General features: G+C 49.0%; 1 protein-coding gene across 1 annotated transcript; it reads right to left on the bottom strand.

The window, feature by feature from the left end:
* Positions 1-4,173: 4,173 nt before the first annotated feature.
* Positions 4,174-10,788, bottom strand: LOC118553905 (tubulin alpha-1C chain). Its single transcript, XM_036121124.2, has 4 exons — positions 10,651-10,788; positions 7,825-8,047; positions 7,515-7,663; positions 4,174-5,259 (listed from the first exon to the last, which is right to left on the bottom strand). The coding sequence occupies exons 1-4, from the start codon at positions 10,651-10,653 to the stop codon at positions 4,285-4,287; spliced, it is 1,350 nt and encodes a 449-aa protein (XP_035977017.1). The 5' UTR covers positions 10,654-10,788; the 3' UTR covers positions 4,174-4,284.
* Between the last annotated feature and the right edge of the window lie 2,731 nt (positions 10,789-13,519).

Below are 13,519 nucleotides of genomic sequence, written 5' to 3'. Positions count from 1 at the left end.
GTTTGTCCCCTTATGGTCATGAAATGACTGCAGCACCACCAAGCATCATGTACTCACGCAATAATATCCAAGTATTGCAAGAGACAGAAAATCCTTTCCCTGCATTCCTTTTCAAGAGCAAGGACAGTTTTCTAAGAACATCTTCCCCCCACTCCCCACCAGCAGACGTTACCTCAGCTCTCATTTCCGTAACTGCATCACGTGCTGCTCCCTTGGCCACTCCCCGGCTAGAGAACTGGAATTGCCTTCATCAGCTGGGACGAAGATTCACCCTGGTGGTGGGGAGGCCCAGCTTGCCCTGACGCCCACGGGTGCCTGACACCTGAACAGAAGCAGGCTGCTGGCAGGGAAAACCACCAGCTGGGATGGCTTTGGGGTAGATGCGTAACAGTGGCGGCCACGTGTGACAATCTCTTCAGACATGGGGCCCATACTGCCTTGAATTAGGGTTGTGCCTCTGTGATCGGTCTCTACAGTGCGGGGACGGAGGTGGGAGACAGAAAAGCTAAATATAAACCCTACGGTATCCAGCACAGTGACTTGCACCAATTAGGTTCTTGGAAAATACTGAATGAGTTAAACTGAAACATGGAAATGATTGTTATAATAGTATAATGGGATGTGATTACCTTTGCCAAGGGCATTTTAGTATTAGTTTACTGTCAGGCTAGATATGTCCTGTGAGCCGAATGAGGTATTTGTTAAGAACAGAGTGTGGGGAGGGGGTGGAGGGCGACAGCAGTGACACTGAATTTACACCCACCTCGTCACCCTCAGTGAGTTAGACTAACGCGTGAATCTAGACAAAACTCTTGTGTAGTTAGGGTAGCTTTACATTCTGCTCTCATTTGAAAGCGAATGAAAAAGAAACCTGGTGGTGAGACAGGTGTTTAAAAGCATTCTCTGTATTATGACTCAAGGAGACAAGTCTCTAGCAAGGGTCACTGCTGCTGTTTCTTTCCTGCTGCAGACTCAGAGGGAACGGTGGAGGGGGGAAAAACCGTTTTCCCAGAACCCGCTCAGGACTGACAAACTCCGACACCAGGCTCTTGAACAAATGGGACAGTGACAGGCTAATGAGAGTCAGCAGAGAGGAATTCCTCCATGGGGGAGAAGCTGGGAACCTTCTCCACCCCAACACGCAGGGGTCTATTCCCTTCACCTTGTGCTGCCCCGGCATTGGGCTCCGGGGGCGCTCTGCCTGGGCCGTCTCTGCCGGCTTCACCTTGTGGCCTTGGCCGACAAGAGCTGACCATCCTGGCCCCAGTGCTCTGGGCACGAGCTGTCCCCTCGGCACGGTGGCTGGTGTCTTGTCAGCAGGAGTCCGGGCGGGTGGTAGCAGCTCTCTGACCACGAGCTGAGAATGGATTCGCTGAGTTCAGAGAGAGACCTGGACAAAAAAGCCCCTTCACTGGAGAAGCTACAGCCTGGACAGTGGGAACCGGCTGGCCTTGCCACTCTGGATCATCCTGCCGCCACTGGGCCCGGGAATGGGGCTCCTAGAAAGCGATCTGACGAATGCCCGGGGCAAGGGCTCCGGGCAGGGACTGGCCGCGGGTGGGCCTCAGGCCTGACACAACCCAAGATGTGGCCCTTGTCCTCCCTGGGAGACTACTCAGCAGAGTGGAGTGAGCAAGGGCTTTGGAATCAGAGTTCTGGGGTCAAATTTTAGTTTGACCACTTGTTCTGTAGCCTTAGGCTAGAGATTGAAGCTCTCTGGGTTTCAACTTCCTCAGCTGTGGAAATGGGTATAACATCACCTCCAAGGGTGTTGTGAAGATCACAAAACACTCCTACCCTGACGGAGCCTCCCCTTCCTCCCACAACCCACTCAGAGTTGCCACACACTTTCCAGAAGTCAGAGGCCTGAGGACAGGCTCTCTCCAAGCTCAACCCCACTGGCCACAGAACACAGAACAGTAAGTAGGCAGCCTGCACGCGTCCCTCCTGGTCATTCTCCCCTCACCCCAGCTCAAAGCAGCCATGCTTGGGCCCACAGGGCCCTCAGTGGCCAGCAGCCTCCACGGCGCAGAAGCAGATTGCCCCTCTGGTCAGGTCAGTTGAGGGCAGCCTAAGCCCTCTGTCCACACAGCCAGAATCTGGGGCCCCAGCCAATCTCGAAGCCTGCACTCAGAGCCTTTCTCCATTTATCCCCATCAAGCCTCAGCAGCATCAGCCGTGGCAGCCGTTCTGAGTCCAGACTTGCCATTTGTGCTCAAGGGCAGATCAGATGATTGTCAGCCACAAAGCGGTGACCTAGACCTTGGGGTATATTTGTTCTTGCTGCAGGCTAATGTCTATTCACTCTCTCACCAACACAGGAGGGGGAAAAAAAAATCATTGGAAGGACAGATCCCTCCCCAACCACTGGCACTTTGCTCTTCCAATTCCCCAGGCTCTGCTCCACTGGAATATTTTTTCTCAACTAATTCTTCTTTCACCCCCACACCATTGTGGCTGCTTAAAGGTTTCCAGCCTTTTTCACGTCTTGGCACATGTAGAAAATAATTTATCTGTAAAGGCTTACTGAGGTCAGTGGAGGGGTCGTTCCTGGTTAGGGCTGACTGGCCCAGGGGCTCCAGGCTATCTTCAGGTTTCACCAGGCTGTTTTGAAGACTGAGGGATTATACTTGGCAATCCCTAAACCCCGTTTCGGGGCACTGTGCTTGGGAAATGCTGGCTTAGCGAATGGACCTCTCAGGTACCACGGGGTGTCACACTCGGCCAATGCTGGATGATGTATCCACTCCTTCTCGCATGTGAGTGCCCAGTGTCTTCCAGAGCTCAAACTGGCAATTGGCACATCTCCTAAATTGGGAAAACCTCCAGGTGCCCCTCTGGTGGCTGGACTGCCTGGCCTTTTGGAGGTTCGTTTTCATCCCTGACCCCGCATGGCTGCAAGAGGAATCTGGCCCATCCGATAAGTAGCAATAGCTGTCTCTGTGCTCAAGGATGGGGCTGGGCTGGACCTTGCCTTGAAGGGCGTTTTAAGACCATGGCCACTCTAAAAAGAAAGCTGTTGGGAGCCTCCCGGGGCACTAAGTTGAAGCACCTTGGGCAGGAGGCAGTACTGTGCTCCCAGAAGGAACGTGCATGTTTTTTAGGTGCTTTCCTCAGAGTCAGGGGTGAAAACACCAGTGGGAAAAGGAAGAAGGGAACAGAGCCCCAGTAGAACACGGTCAGTCATGGAGCCAAGGCGAACACACGTGCAGCTCTGTAGCAGTCCCCATCTCCTGCCACTTGTGTGACATACCCACTCGGGCCAGCACCCAAGCACCAAAACTGGCTCCTCCCTTCTGCCTGAGGCCCAGCCCTTTCCACTGCTCAGTTCCACCTTATCCGCCACACTACTGGTCCCCGAGTACCCATCACCACACCGTCCGGCCACTCGCGACATTCATGCCTCGCCTTCCCTCACCCTCATTTCATCAGGAACCACCCTGCTTCTAACATGTAGTTGGAAGGTCCAAATTGGGGATCTTCCCTCTCCAAGCTTTCCTACACACACACATCATTCCATTTTCCTTCTTTTCCTACTGCAGCTATTCCCCAGGACATAAATTGGGTCAAGTACCAATACTGTAACAACTTGTGACTACTGCAATTTTGTGTCTCAGCCAGCTCCACTTTCTCCAAGCAGTAACTTCAAGTGCAATCTTATTTGCCATTGTAGGTTTTGGCTAAGTGTGGAATAAATCAGCACAATTCCAAGCCCTTCCCACGTGACTAAGATATTATTAAGTCCTGATGGCAGTAGTTTTGGTAGCCCAAGTCTTGGCCCACCATCTTGAATGGTCACCTAGCCCCTTGCTACTTCACATGTAGTCCCAGCACACCAAGAGGAGCTGGAAGCTTGTTAAAAATGCAGCGTCCAAAGCTCCCCTTCAGATTTGGGTCTACATCTTAGTATCTACATGTGATTCACATCCACACTGAAGTTTGAGAGACACTAGTCCCATCTGAGCCTGTTGCCTTGCTTACAATGATTCTGTCACCGCTCATCAATCCAGATCTGCAGTGAAACAGACAAACCACTTAGCACAGTGCATGGCACTGAAGCCACCTGCCGTGTCCATCAAATGATTGGGCAGATCCTCTGCCAGCCTCCTCCCTCCCCAATTGGCCTTAAATAAGTGGGGCTAGTATTTACTGTGATACAGAAGCAGCATGATATTTAAAACAGAAACATCACTTTTATTGACAAGTTAGGGCCACAAGAGACAGCTTCCAGAACAGAAATAAGACAGTCCCAAGACAACGGAGTGCAAAATCGTAGCAGACAGGTTAATACTCTTCACCCTCATCATCTCCCTCAGCACTATCTGCTCCAACCTCCTCATAATCCTTCTCAAGGGCAGCCATGTCCTCACGGGCCTCAGAAAACTCTCCTTCCTCCATGCCCTCCCCCACATACCAGTGAACAAAGGCACGCTTGGCATACATCAGGTCAAACTTGTGGTCCAGGCGAGCCCAGGCCTCAGCGATGGCTGTGGTGTTGCTCAGCATGCACACAGCTCGCTGTACTTTGGCCAGGTCTCCACCGGGCACCACAGTGGGAGGCTGGTAATTAATGCCCACTTTGAAGCCAGTGGGGCACCAGTCCACAAACTGGATGCTGCGCTTGGTCTTGATGGTGGCAATGGCAGCATTGACATCTTTGGGAACCACGTCGCCACGGTACAACAGGCAGCAAGCCATGTATTTACCATGCCGAGGGTCACATTTCACCATCTGGTTGGCTGGCTCAAAGCATGCGTTGGTGATCTCTGCTACAGTAAGCTGTTCATGGTAGGCTTTCTCAGCAGAGATGACCGGGGCATAGGTGGCCAGAGGGAAGTGGATGCGGGGATAGGGCACCAGGTTGGTCTGGAATTCTGTCAGATCAACATTCAGGGCTCCATCAAATCTGAGGGAAGCAGTGATGGAGGACACAATCTGGCTAATAAGGCGGTTAAGGTTAGTGTAGGTTGGGCGTTCAATATCGAGGTTTCTACGACAGATGTCATAGATGGCCTCATTGTCTACCATGAAGGCACAATCAGAGTGCTCCAGGGTGGTGTGGGTAGTGAGGATGGAGTTGTAGGGCTCAACTACAGCTGTGGAAACCTGGGGAGCTGGGTAAATGGAGAACTCCAGCTTGGACTTCTTGCCATAATCGACAGAGAGACGTTCCATCAGCAGGGAGGTGAACCCGGAACCAGTTCCCCCTCCAAAGCTGTGGAAAACCAAGAAGCCCTGAAGACCTGTGCACTGGTCAGCCTGCAAAAGAAAAGTTTCAATTTTAGCCTGGGTGAAAGCTGCAATGACGTCTTTGAATCCATAATTACATTGATCGAGATTTTTAAAAGTTTTTATTTATTTAAGTAATCTCTACACTAAATGTGGGGCTCAAACTCATGACCCTGAGATCAAGAGTCGCACGCTCTTCTGACTGAGCCACCCAGGCGCCCCTGATCAAGATTTTTTTTTTTTAAATCTTCTGAACAATATTTGCTAAGAGAGCAACTGTAATGAGCTCCTAAGTACTAAAATTCAGAGAAACTTTTCACAGTTCCTGGGGGGAATCTGCTAAATGGCTATTTAAAAATGAACTATTTTCATTTCCACAAACAGAGGAATCATGAGGTCTGGAATGGATGCAAGGCCCAAGTCTGAGTAACTGGGAGGGCGACCTCCGGCGCCCTTGCTGTGACTGCAGGCAAGGGCAACTTCTCACAGTTGGAGAGCTACCAAGGGCAGGCCTGGGACCACCAGCCCCGGACAATAGATGTCTTATAAAGATCTGGCAGCTGCTTTCCAAGCTGGAATATGACCGAATAGCCAAGTTCCAATGCCCTGGTGTTAGCAGTCAGGCTGGGTCCAGATCCGGCTCTACCAGTTCCTTGCTGTGTGGCTTTGACCAAATTGATTTCCCAATCTCAGTTTTCACATTTATTAATGGAGAATACTAACCTACCTCGGGTTGTTGAGAATTGAGTACTTAGAATAGTGCTTGACACAGTAAACACTAGTTATCAGAAAGCCTATGGACTCTGCAAAAGGCGACATGCTACCAGAGCTCCATGAGACCTATTGTCACTGGGGCTTTCTACCACTTAACTGCACCATTCTGGTTAACAAACTGCCATTCTATGAAAGGATGATTTTGACGTTTCAAAGTTTTCTGCTGACAATCCTCACTTCTCAAAAGTGCTGAGATTTGCGGAATCCTCTACCAATCCCTCAGTTTACTTATCCTGCGGGTCCACACTCTGAATGGGATCAATGTACAGGGCAGACGCATAGTACCAATTAAATCCACTAAGCCTCCTACGGACACAGTAATGACACCAAAGACAAATACAGGTGTTCTGGTAGTTAATCAACTTTACTCCAGAACCCTTGATGGGTTTTACTAGGTTTATTTGTCCCTAAAGGCAGGTCCTGATTTCCAAGTCAGTGCTTGTAACTGAAGCTTGATTTGTAAACACAGGAACCAGAACCCCAATTTTGCTAGGAAGACTATGATAAACATCTGGAAGTCTGAAGCTGTGAATGACGCAATGCCATTCTTTTCAGACTAGACCAGTTGTGGCTAGGCCTAGAATGGGATTTTCCTGACAAGCTACTCTACCCAAGCTTTTATTCTTGATTTTTGGTTAATTACTTACAAGCTGCCCACATGCCTGAGGAGCAAAGAGTCATCTGATTGCCAGACTCTTAATTAAAGTGACCCAAACAAAACACTTGTCAACTTTACCGATGTGAATACTGTCACCTAAGATTTTTCTGCCACAGTGCCACTCCACATGGCCCTGAGCTCTAGTGGAAAAGAAAGCCTGCTTTCTGTGTTTAGATTTCAATACTTTCCAATTTTCAATGACTGGCACTAGTTTCTGTAATAAGGGAGCTCCCTTGACTCCACTTTCCATGCTGTGGAAGTTTCCAGTGTCCGCCATGTCTAGTTCGTGTTACACTGGCTTCTTGTGCTCTCAACGTTCTGTATTAAGGCACCAAACGTAACGTAATCCATTTTTTTTTAGGAGTTTGATCAATCAGTATATGTCACAGTCTGCCACCTATTTACTCAATGTGACTAAGATGACCTAAAAAGGGGCATCTGAGCTTGAAGCAGGGAAGCTGATTAATATGAACAAGGATGTTTAATGGTCTTAAATATCAATAAAAATGTTAAAAGGCTCCCTGGTTCTCACCTTGACTTTAGGTAAATTGCCCTAACTGCCTTGAGCAATTGCCCAAGTCTGCCTTATAAGACACAGAAATGGGCAAGGGAGCACTTAACCCTGCCCCAAATAGCTGTTGCATAACCCAGGACCATCCAGTTTAAAATTCGGTTACTGAGTGAGCACTCAACAGCTCATTTCAGTGTGCAAAGAAGGATTCTTACAGTTTGGTCTCTCTTAAAGCTGTAAGAGAAAACTCTCAGCTTCAGTTCTGTGTTTAAGATGAAAAGAATGTATTTCCAATGTCTTCCTTAGGATCATTATTTACTTTATTCTTGAGAATAAACCTACCAGCTTCCGAATGCGGTCCAAGACAAGGTCAATGATCTCCTTGCCAATGGTGTAGTGCCCTCGGGCGTAGTTGTTGGCAGCGTCCTCCTTGCCGGTGATGAGCTGCTCAGGGTGGAAGAGCTGCCGGTAGGTGCCGGTGCGAACTTCATCTGCAAAAGGCAAATAGAGCGGCCACCCCTCACTCACCGCCTGCACAAGCCCGCTCAACCCCAGGGTGTCCGCGGAGCCTCAAGACAGACCTCCTGTCCCAGACACCCCCCCCCCACTGTCTCACCCCGGGAGCTCACGGGGGTCACTGAGGCCAACTCACCAATGACCGTGGGTTCCAGGTCTACAAACACGGCCCTGGGCACATGCTTGCCAGCGCCCGTCTCACTGAAGAAGGTGTTGAAGGAGTCATCTCCTCCCCCGATGGTCTTGTCACTTGGCATCTGGCCATCGGGCTGGATGCCGTGTTCCAGGCAATAGAGCTCCCAGCAGGCATTGCCGATCTGGACACCAGCCTGGCCCACGTGGATGGAGATGCACTCACGCTGTGGGAAGAAGAAAGGAAAATGTCAGAATAGGACAGATCAGATGGGACATTTAGGAATGATTCACACCTAAATGACTAATTAACCTTCGGGATAGATAATCACCTTTCTGGAAGTCACTCCTGCCCAAGGTTTATTTCACAAGCCTTTGCTGACTAATTCGGAGAAAATGCTTTGCAAAACCAAAGATATGTTAATGAACTACTAGGCAAGACCAGAGATCAGACCCTTGCTTTGTAGTCACATTAGATATTCAAGGTCAGGTTTCTACCATTTTAGAAAGATAAAAGCTGTTCTATAGCAATACATTTCCTCCAGCTCCTGGGAAATACGCCTGCTGATTCCTTAAAGGCATGCAAAATTCCCCTTTGCAGCTCTGACTCATTCTGTGTGATTGTGTAACTGTTGAGCTCATTCTGGTCCCTCTTTAATCCTATTCTTTAAAAGACAAGAGCTTCTCCCTCTCCCTTTAAAACCAGCTTAAACCAGCAAACTACAGCCATATGACTCATGGAGAAAATGCCAGATAAGCAGCAGTTAGCTGTATTTTAAAAAACTGTGGTCAGAGGCAGCTTTTTAACCCTGTGGAAGAACTTAATCGTAAGGAAGAACATTTTTCCTTCACTATCAGCACATCTTGAGTAGGGAGGGTTGGCGATACATGGAAATAAAAACCAGAAGTGTCAACAAGACTTGACTAATAGCTTAAGAAATTAGTTGTTTCCTACCAAAACATATACACACATTTATCTCTGGCACTGTGGGGAAAAGTCTATGGTATCAAGAATTTAATGATATTGGGAAAATGTTTTCCTTTATTTGATGAACAAGATCATTTATAAGTTTCCAAACTCATTCCTGCCTAGTAAAATAAGGCCATGAACATAGGATCTATGCCTCCAGATTTAAGAGGAAAACAAAAAATGGGGGTTTATTGTATTTCACCGTAAGTCAGATTAGCTACTTTGCAGACTGGCAGAGGACTTTCAAAATATTGACACCAAATATCTACCTCCCTTTACATTTTCCCCAAATAAGAGGGTTTCAAGTTTTTAAAAGCTGTTAACAGGAAACTAGTTAGAGAAAACTCAACACCACTAAGATCTCAAAGGGCCTAGTTTCATAACCTGAGATAATAAAAACCCCAATCACCCACAACCTTTGACTTATGGCCCCCTCCTTCCCGCCTACACTCCTCATAAAACACCCATGGTCTCCTGACCACATCACCGGGCTCATTATTACCTGTGTCTACTCGCCCAGCTCTAGGGCTGTGGGAGAAAGGGGAGTTGGTTGTTCTAATGAACCTGTGACTATTTACCATTGCATCATGTTTACCTTTTAACTGGACTTTGGAAATTCTACAGCCCAGGAAAGCTGGAGAGAGAGATCGGTCCATGACAGCTCCAGGGCCGAGGAGATCAAGTATTTGAGAAAAGCCTTTCATTCTAATGAAGCGTTTCTTCTATTGACTTTTAAGTCCAAAACACTTTCATTGTGCAATAGGCTAATTGCTTTCTCATTTAGACCATGGCCACTGCTTTCCCTCCACTCTCCCCTGGCCACTCGGGAGATGAAGTGAGACACAGGTGATGGACTCAGTCTAGCTTTCACTGGACAAGCAGCCACCGTCTCTTGTGAAACACTATTAATCTAGCCAGTGTTTGCCTAAATCCGTCTGCGGCTGGTGCTCTCCTGCCCTTCTTTAAAAAGCCCCATTATTTTCTGAATCACACTTTACCAATATCTTCCCACCTCCCTTGCTGAAAAGCACTCAATTTGTTACAGCGAGACTTAGCTTTGAGAACTGTGGTGGTCTCTGAAGAGGGTGACTGGTCTGTTCACTGTATCCCCTTTTCTTTAAAGATACTGTTTTGAAACATTTGATACACAAATACTAGCTTAAAAACAGGACTTATTTTACGCAGACCTCTAACAGACCTTCTCTAAGAAACACATTGTTAGTACTTGTTTACTCAGCGGTTTTGTAAGAAAATATCTTTTTATGGACAAGTTTTTGAAAAAGCTGGCCTAAGTACAAAGCTTCAGCTATAAACATCCCATTACATTAACATTAGAACTGCCAAATTAGACAAGGTGACGATTAATAATTCCTTTAAAAGGAGCAGCCTGCCTACATCCTTCAGGTGAACTGATGCAATTGGAAGCTCTCCCCAGGGACGAGCCACAGGTGACTCAGCAGGGAGTCACCGGGCGCCGGAGCGGAGGCGCCGGGGAGTGGACGCACCTTCGGGGCCGGAGTGAGTAAGGCACCGGGAAAGTGAGGTCATTCCATACGGCGGGAGGGATTTTTAGTTTTCACAAGTCCTTGGGCGCCAGTGTGAAGGCTCCCTGGTCCGCCCTCGGCTGTGGCGGGCCCTCTCACTAGGCTCTGGAGGGCTTTCCACTTCCACCAAAGGCAGTGTCCTGGCCGCGCTTCCGAGCCTGAAGAGAAGTTTGCCGGTGAACTCGGCCTTCCCAGCCTGGCCATCAGAAGCCAGTTTACTTGGACGCGTCCGGGACGCGGCCCACGTGCGCCCGGGTCCCACCAGCCCTTTGGGCTCTTCTCACCCCCACGCCACGTCCCGGGGACCCCCACTCACCATGACTGAGACTTATAGGGTTCCTCGGGGCGGGAGCAGGCGATGGGACAGCGACAAGGTTCTCCCTCTGACAGACTACCAAGGAGTCCGGGGGAGAAGAGGAAGAACCGCCCCCGAGGGACCCTATATACCCCTTCCCCGGCCACGTGGCCAGGGGCGGGCCCCTGACCCCGCCCCGGCCGCTGCGGCCCCGCCTCCGAGCCCGCGGCCGCGGGCAGGACGCCGAGTCGCACCCGCCCGCGGAGAGAGGACGGCCGCGCGGCGCTGATTGGTGGGTTCAAAAGTTCAAACCAAACTCTACGGAAGGAGCCCGATCTAGGAAGGGAGGAGACATCTCGGGGCCAGGGAAGGGAGGGTGGGGCGGGGAGAGGACGGAGACGGCGAGTGGAAGGGAGAGGAAGGCGAAGCATCTGCCGGGTTCCGGGTGGGTTCCGGGGGCGGGGGGCGTCAGGTGGGCAAAGCCGCAGGAGGAAAGGGGCAGGTGTAGGGAGCGCAGCCCCTCCTGCAGCGCGCCCCGCCCCGGGGTCTCCGGACCCTCGAGCGGCGGCCCGCGACACCGACAGCCAGTCCCCGCCGCATACCTCCCGGTGGGGCCGGGCCTGCCAGCCGCCCGCCGGTCTGCGAGGCCGCCCCTTCCGCCTTTCAAAGCCCTGGCGGCGGCTCCTCTTGCGGCTGGGGGATTCCGGAGCGAGAAGGCCTTGCTCCGGGTTCCAGCTCTTAATTACCACCAGCTGGCCTGAAGCCCGTATTCTCTTCTTTACTCGTTTTCCTGCCTTCTGAAAAATGAACCTTTTGTCCCTAACAACAGTCTCCTTCCAGTTGGTGCAAAAGCAGTTTTATCGGTTCGTTTTAATAGCTTCCATTTTTGATTGCTTACTATTCCGAGTAGTTGGTTTTTCACACTGTATCAATCACATTTCATCCTTAGGACAAACCCTGTGAGTTATCCCCATTTTACAGATGAGGAAACGAGGGCTCAGCGGAATTAAACTAATTTAAGGTCACAGCTGGAGTAATGGAGCCGCCCATAAGCCTTCATTATCTTGTACAGCCTCGGGGTCAATATACCGCGCTGACCGTCTCTGCAAAGGTTTACTTCTCAGAAACAGCCTTTCAGTTCTTTTTCTTTCTTTGCAACTTCATCGTGTTATCTTAGCTCTTCACCCTCTCTGGGTGCTAGAGTTTATGGAAATATTCAGAGAACAAGAGTGACTGTTATACAGAATAGAAGTTACAGGGCTTTCTCCTGAAGTAGAAAAAGGCAAAATGAAAGGAAAAATGGGTTTTGGGTACAGAATAGGCAGAACTCAAGATACACCCCAACTCATACACACAAAGTGAATGCTGTGGAAATATGCACAGAGACTCCTTTTCTTTTTTTTTTTTTTTTTTTTTTTTAAAGATTTTATTTATTTGAGACAGAGAGAATGAGAGAGAGAGAGCACATGAGAGGGGAGAGGGTCAGAGGGAGAAGCAGGCTCCTTGCTGAGCAGGGAGCCCGATGCGGGACTCGATCCAGGGACTCCAGGATCATGACCTGAGCCGAAGGCAGTCGCTTAACCAACTGAGCCACCCAGGCGCCCCAGAGACTCCTTTTCAAATGACAGTACCACAGTTCCGTCATCAAATGTTTGTTGATCACCTATTGTGTGGCAGGATATTCTGAAAGTTGGAATAACTAGCATCGTATTCTGTTCCTAAATATTTTAGTCTTAATTAGTAAAGCATTTCAACTTTTTAATTCATTCCACCAATATACTTAACACAGTTTGATTTCTTGGGAATACGCATGTGAACAAAAATTGACAGATCTCTGCCTCATAGAGCCCATGTTCTAGGAGGGATAAGAAGAAAGAGAAACAATGAACACAGTAAATAAGTAAATCATAAAATTCATTAGAAGGTGACGAGTGCATAGGATGGCTATAGGAAAATACTGAGCAAAGTGGAATGAGAGTGCTGAGAGGGTGGAGTGAGGGGAGGGGTTGCAATACAAACAAGATGATGGGGTTAGCCTTAATGATACCTGAGATTTGAACAGACACTTGAAGGTCATGAGAGGTTAGCTGAGTGGCTAAAAGTGAGCAGCTGGAACACAGGACCCCTCTACCCGCCCCCCCCCAAACAAGAGTGAGCCCTTAGTGTTCCTGGAAGGAAGAGCAGGGAGGCCAGCTTGGCTGGAAAAGATGAATAGTAGAGGAGGAGGCTGGAGAAGAAACAGGAGCCATATCTTATGGCTTCTTGTAAGCCACTGCAAGTCCTGTGACTTCTACTCTGACATGGGGAGCTAATGTAGGGTTGAAAACATAGAAGCAACATGATCTAATTGCCTTTTCTTAAAAGATCACTTTGGTTCTTTGGTTGTTGTGTTGAGAATAGATTATAGTAAGGCACAGGTAGAAGCAGGAAGACATCTTAAGATGATAACTCATTGCCATAACCTTTTTGAGAGACGATGAAAACTCTGACCAGAGTGGTAGCAAAGGAATTAGTGAGAAGTGGTTAGAGTTGACTACCTTCTATCGATAGGGCCAAACGCTCACATGTGAGGGAAAGAGAAACCAAGGATTACTCTAGTTTTTAGCCTGAATTAGTGAGAGATGGATTTGCCATCAACAGAGGCAAAAGGCTGAGAATGGGGCAGGCCTGGAGGGTGTTGATATCAAGGGTTGGTTTTGGTGATGTTAAGTTGAGATGTTGATGTCCATGTGGAGGTAGAGATGCCCAAGACACAGCTGGATATGAGAGTCTGGATCTCCAAGAAGAGAGATCTGGGTAGAGCTAGACATCTAAATGCCATCCTCAAGTCATGACATTGGGTGAGATGTGACTGGAGTAAGTGTAGAAACACAAGAGACGAGGACCAAGT

The sequence above is a fragment of the Halichoerus grypus genome, chromosome 6, assembly GCF_964656455.1.
Source record: "Halichoerus grypus chromosome 6, mHalGry1.hap1.1, whole genome shotgun sequence".
In the NCBI taxonomy this organism is placed as follows: Eukaryota; Metazoa; Chordata; class Mammalia; order Carnivora; family Phocidae; genus Halichoerus; species Halichoerus grypus.
This window is presented reverse-complemented; position numbering and strand designations above follow the sequence as displayed.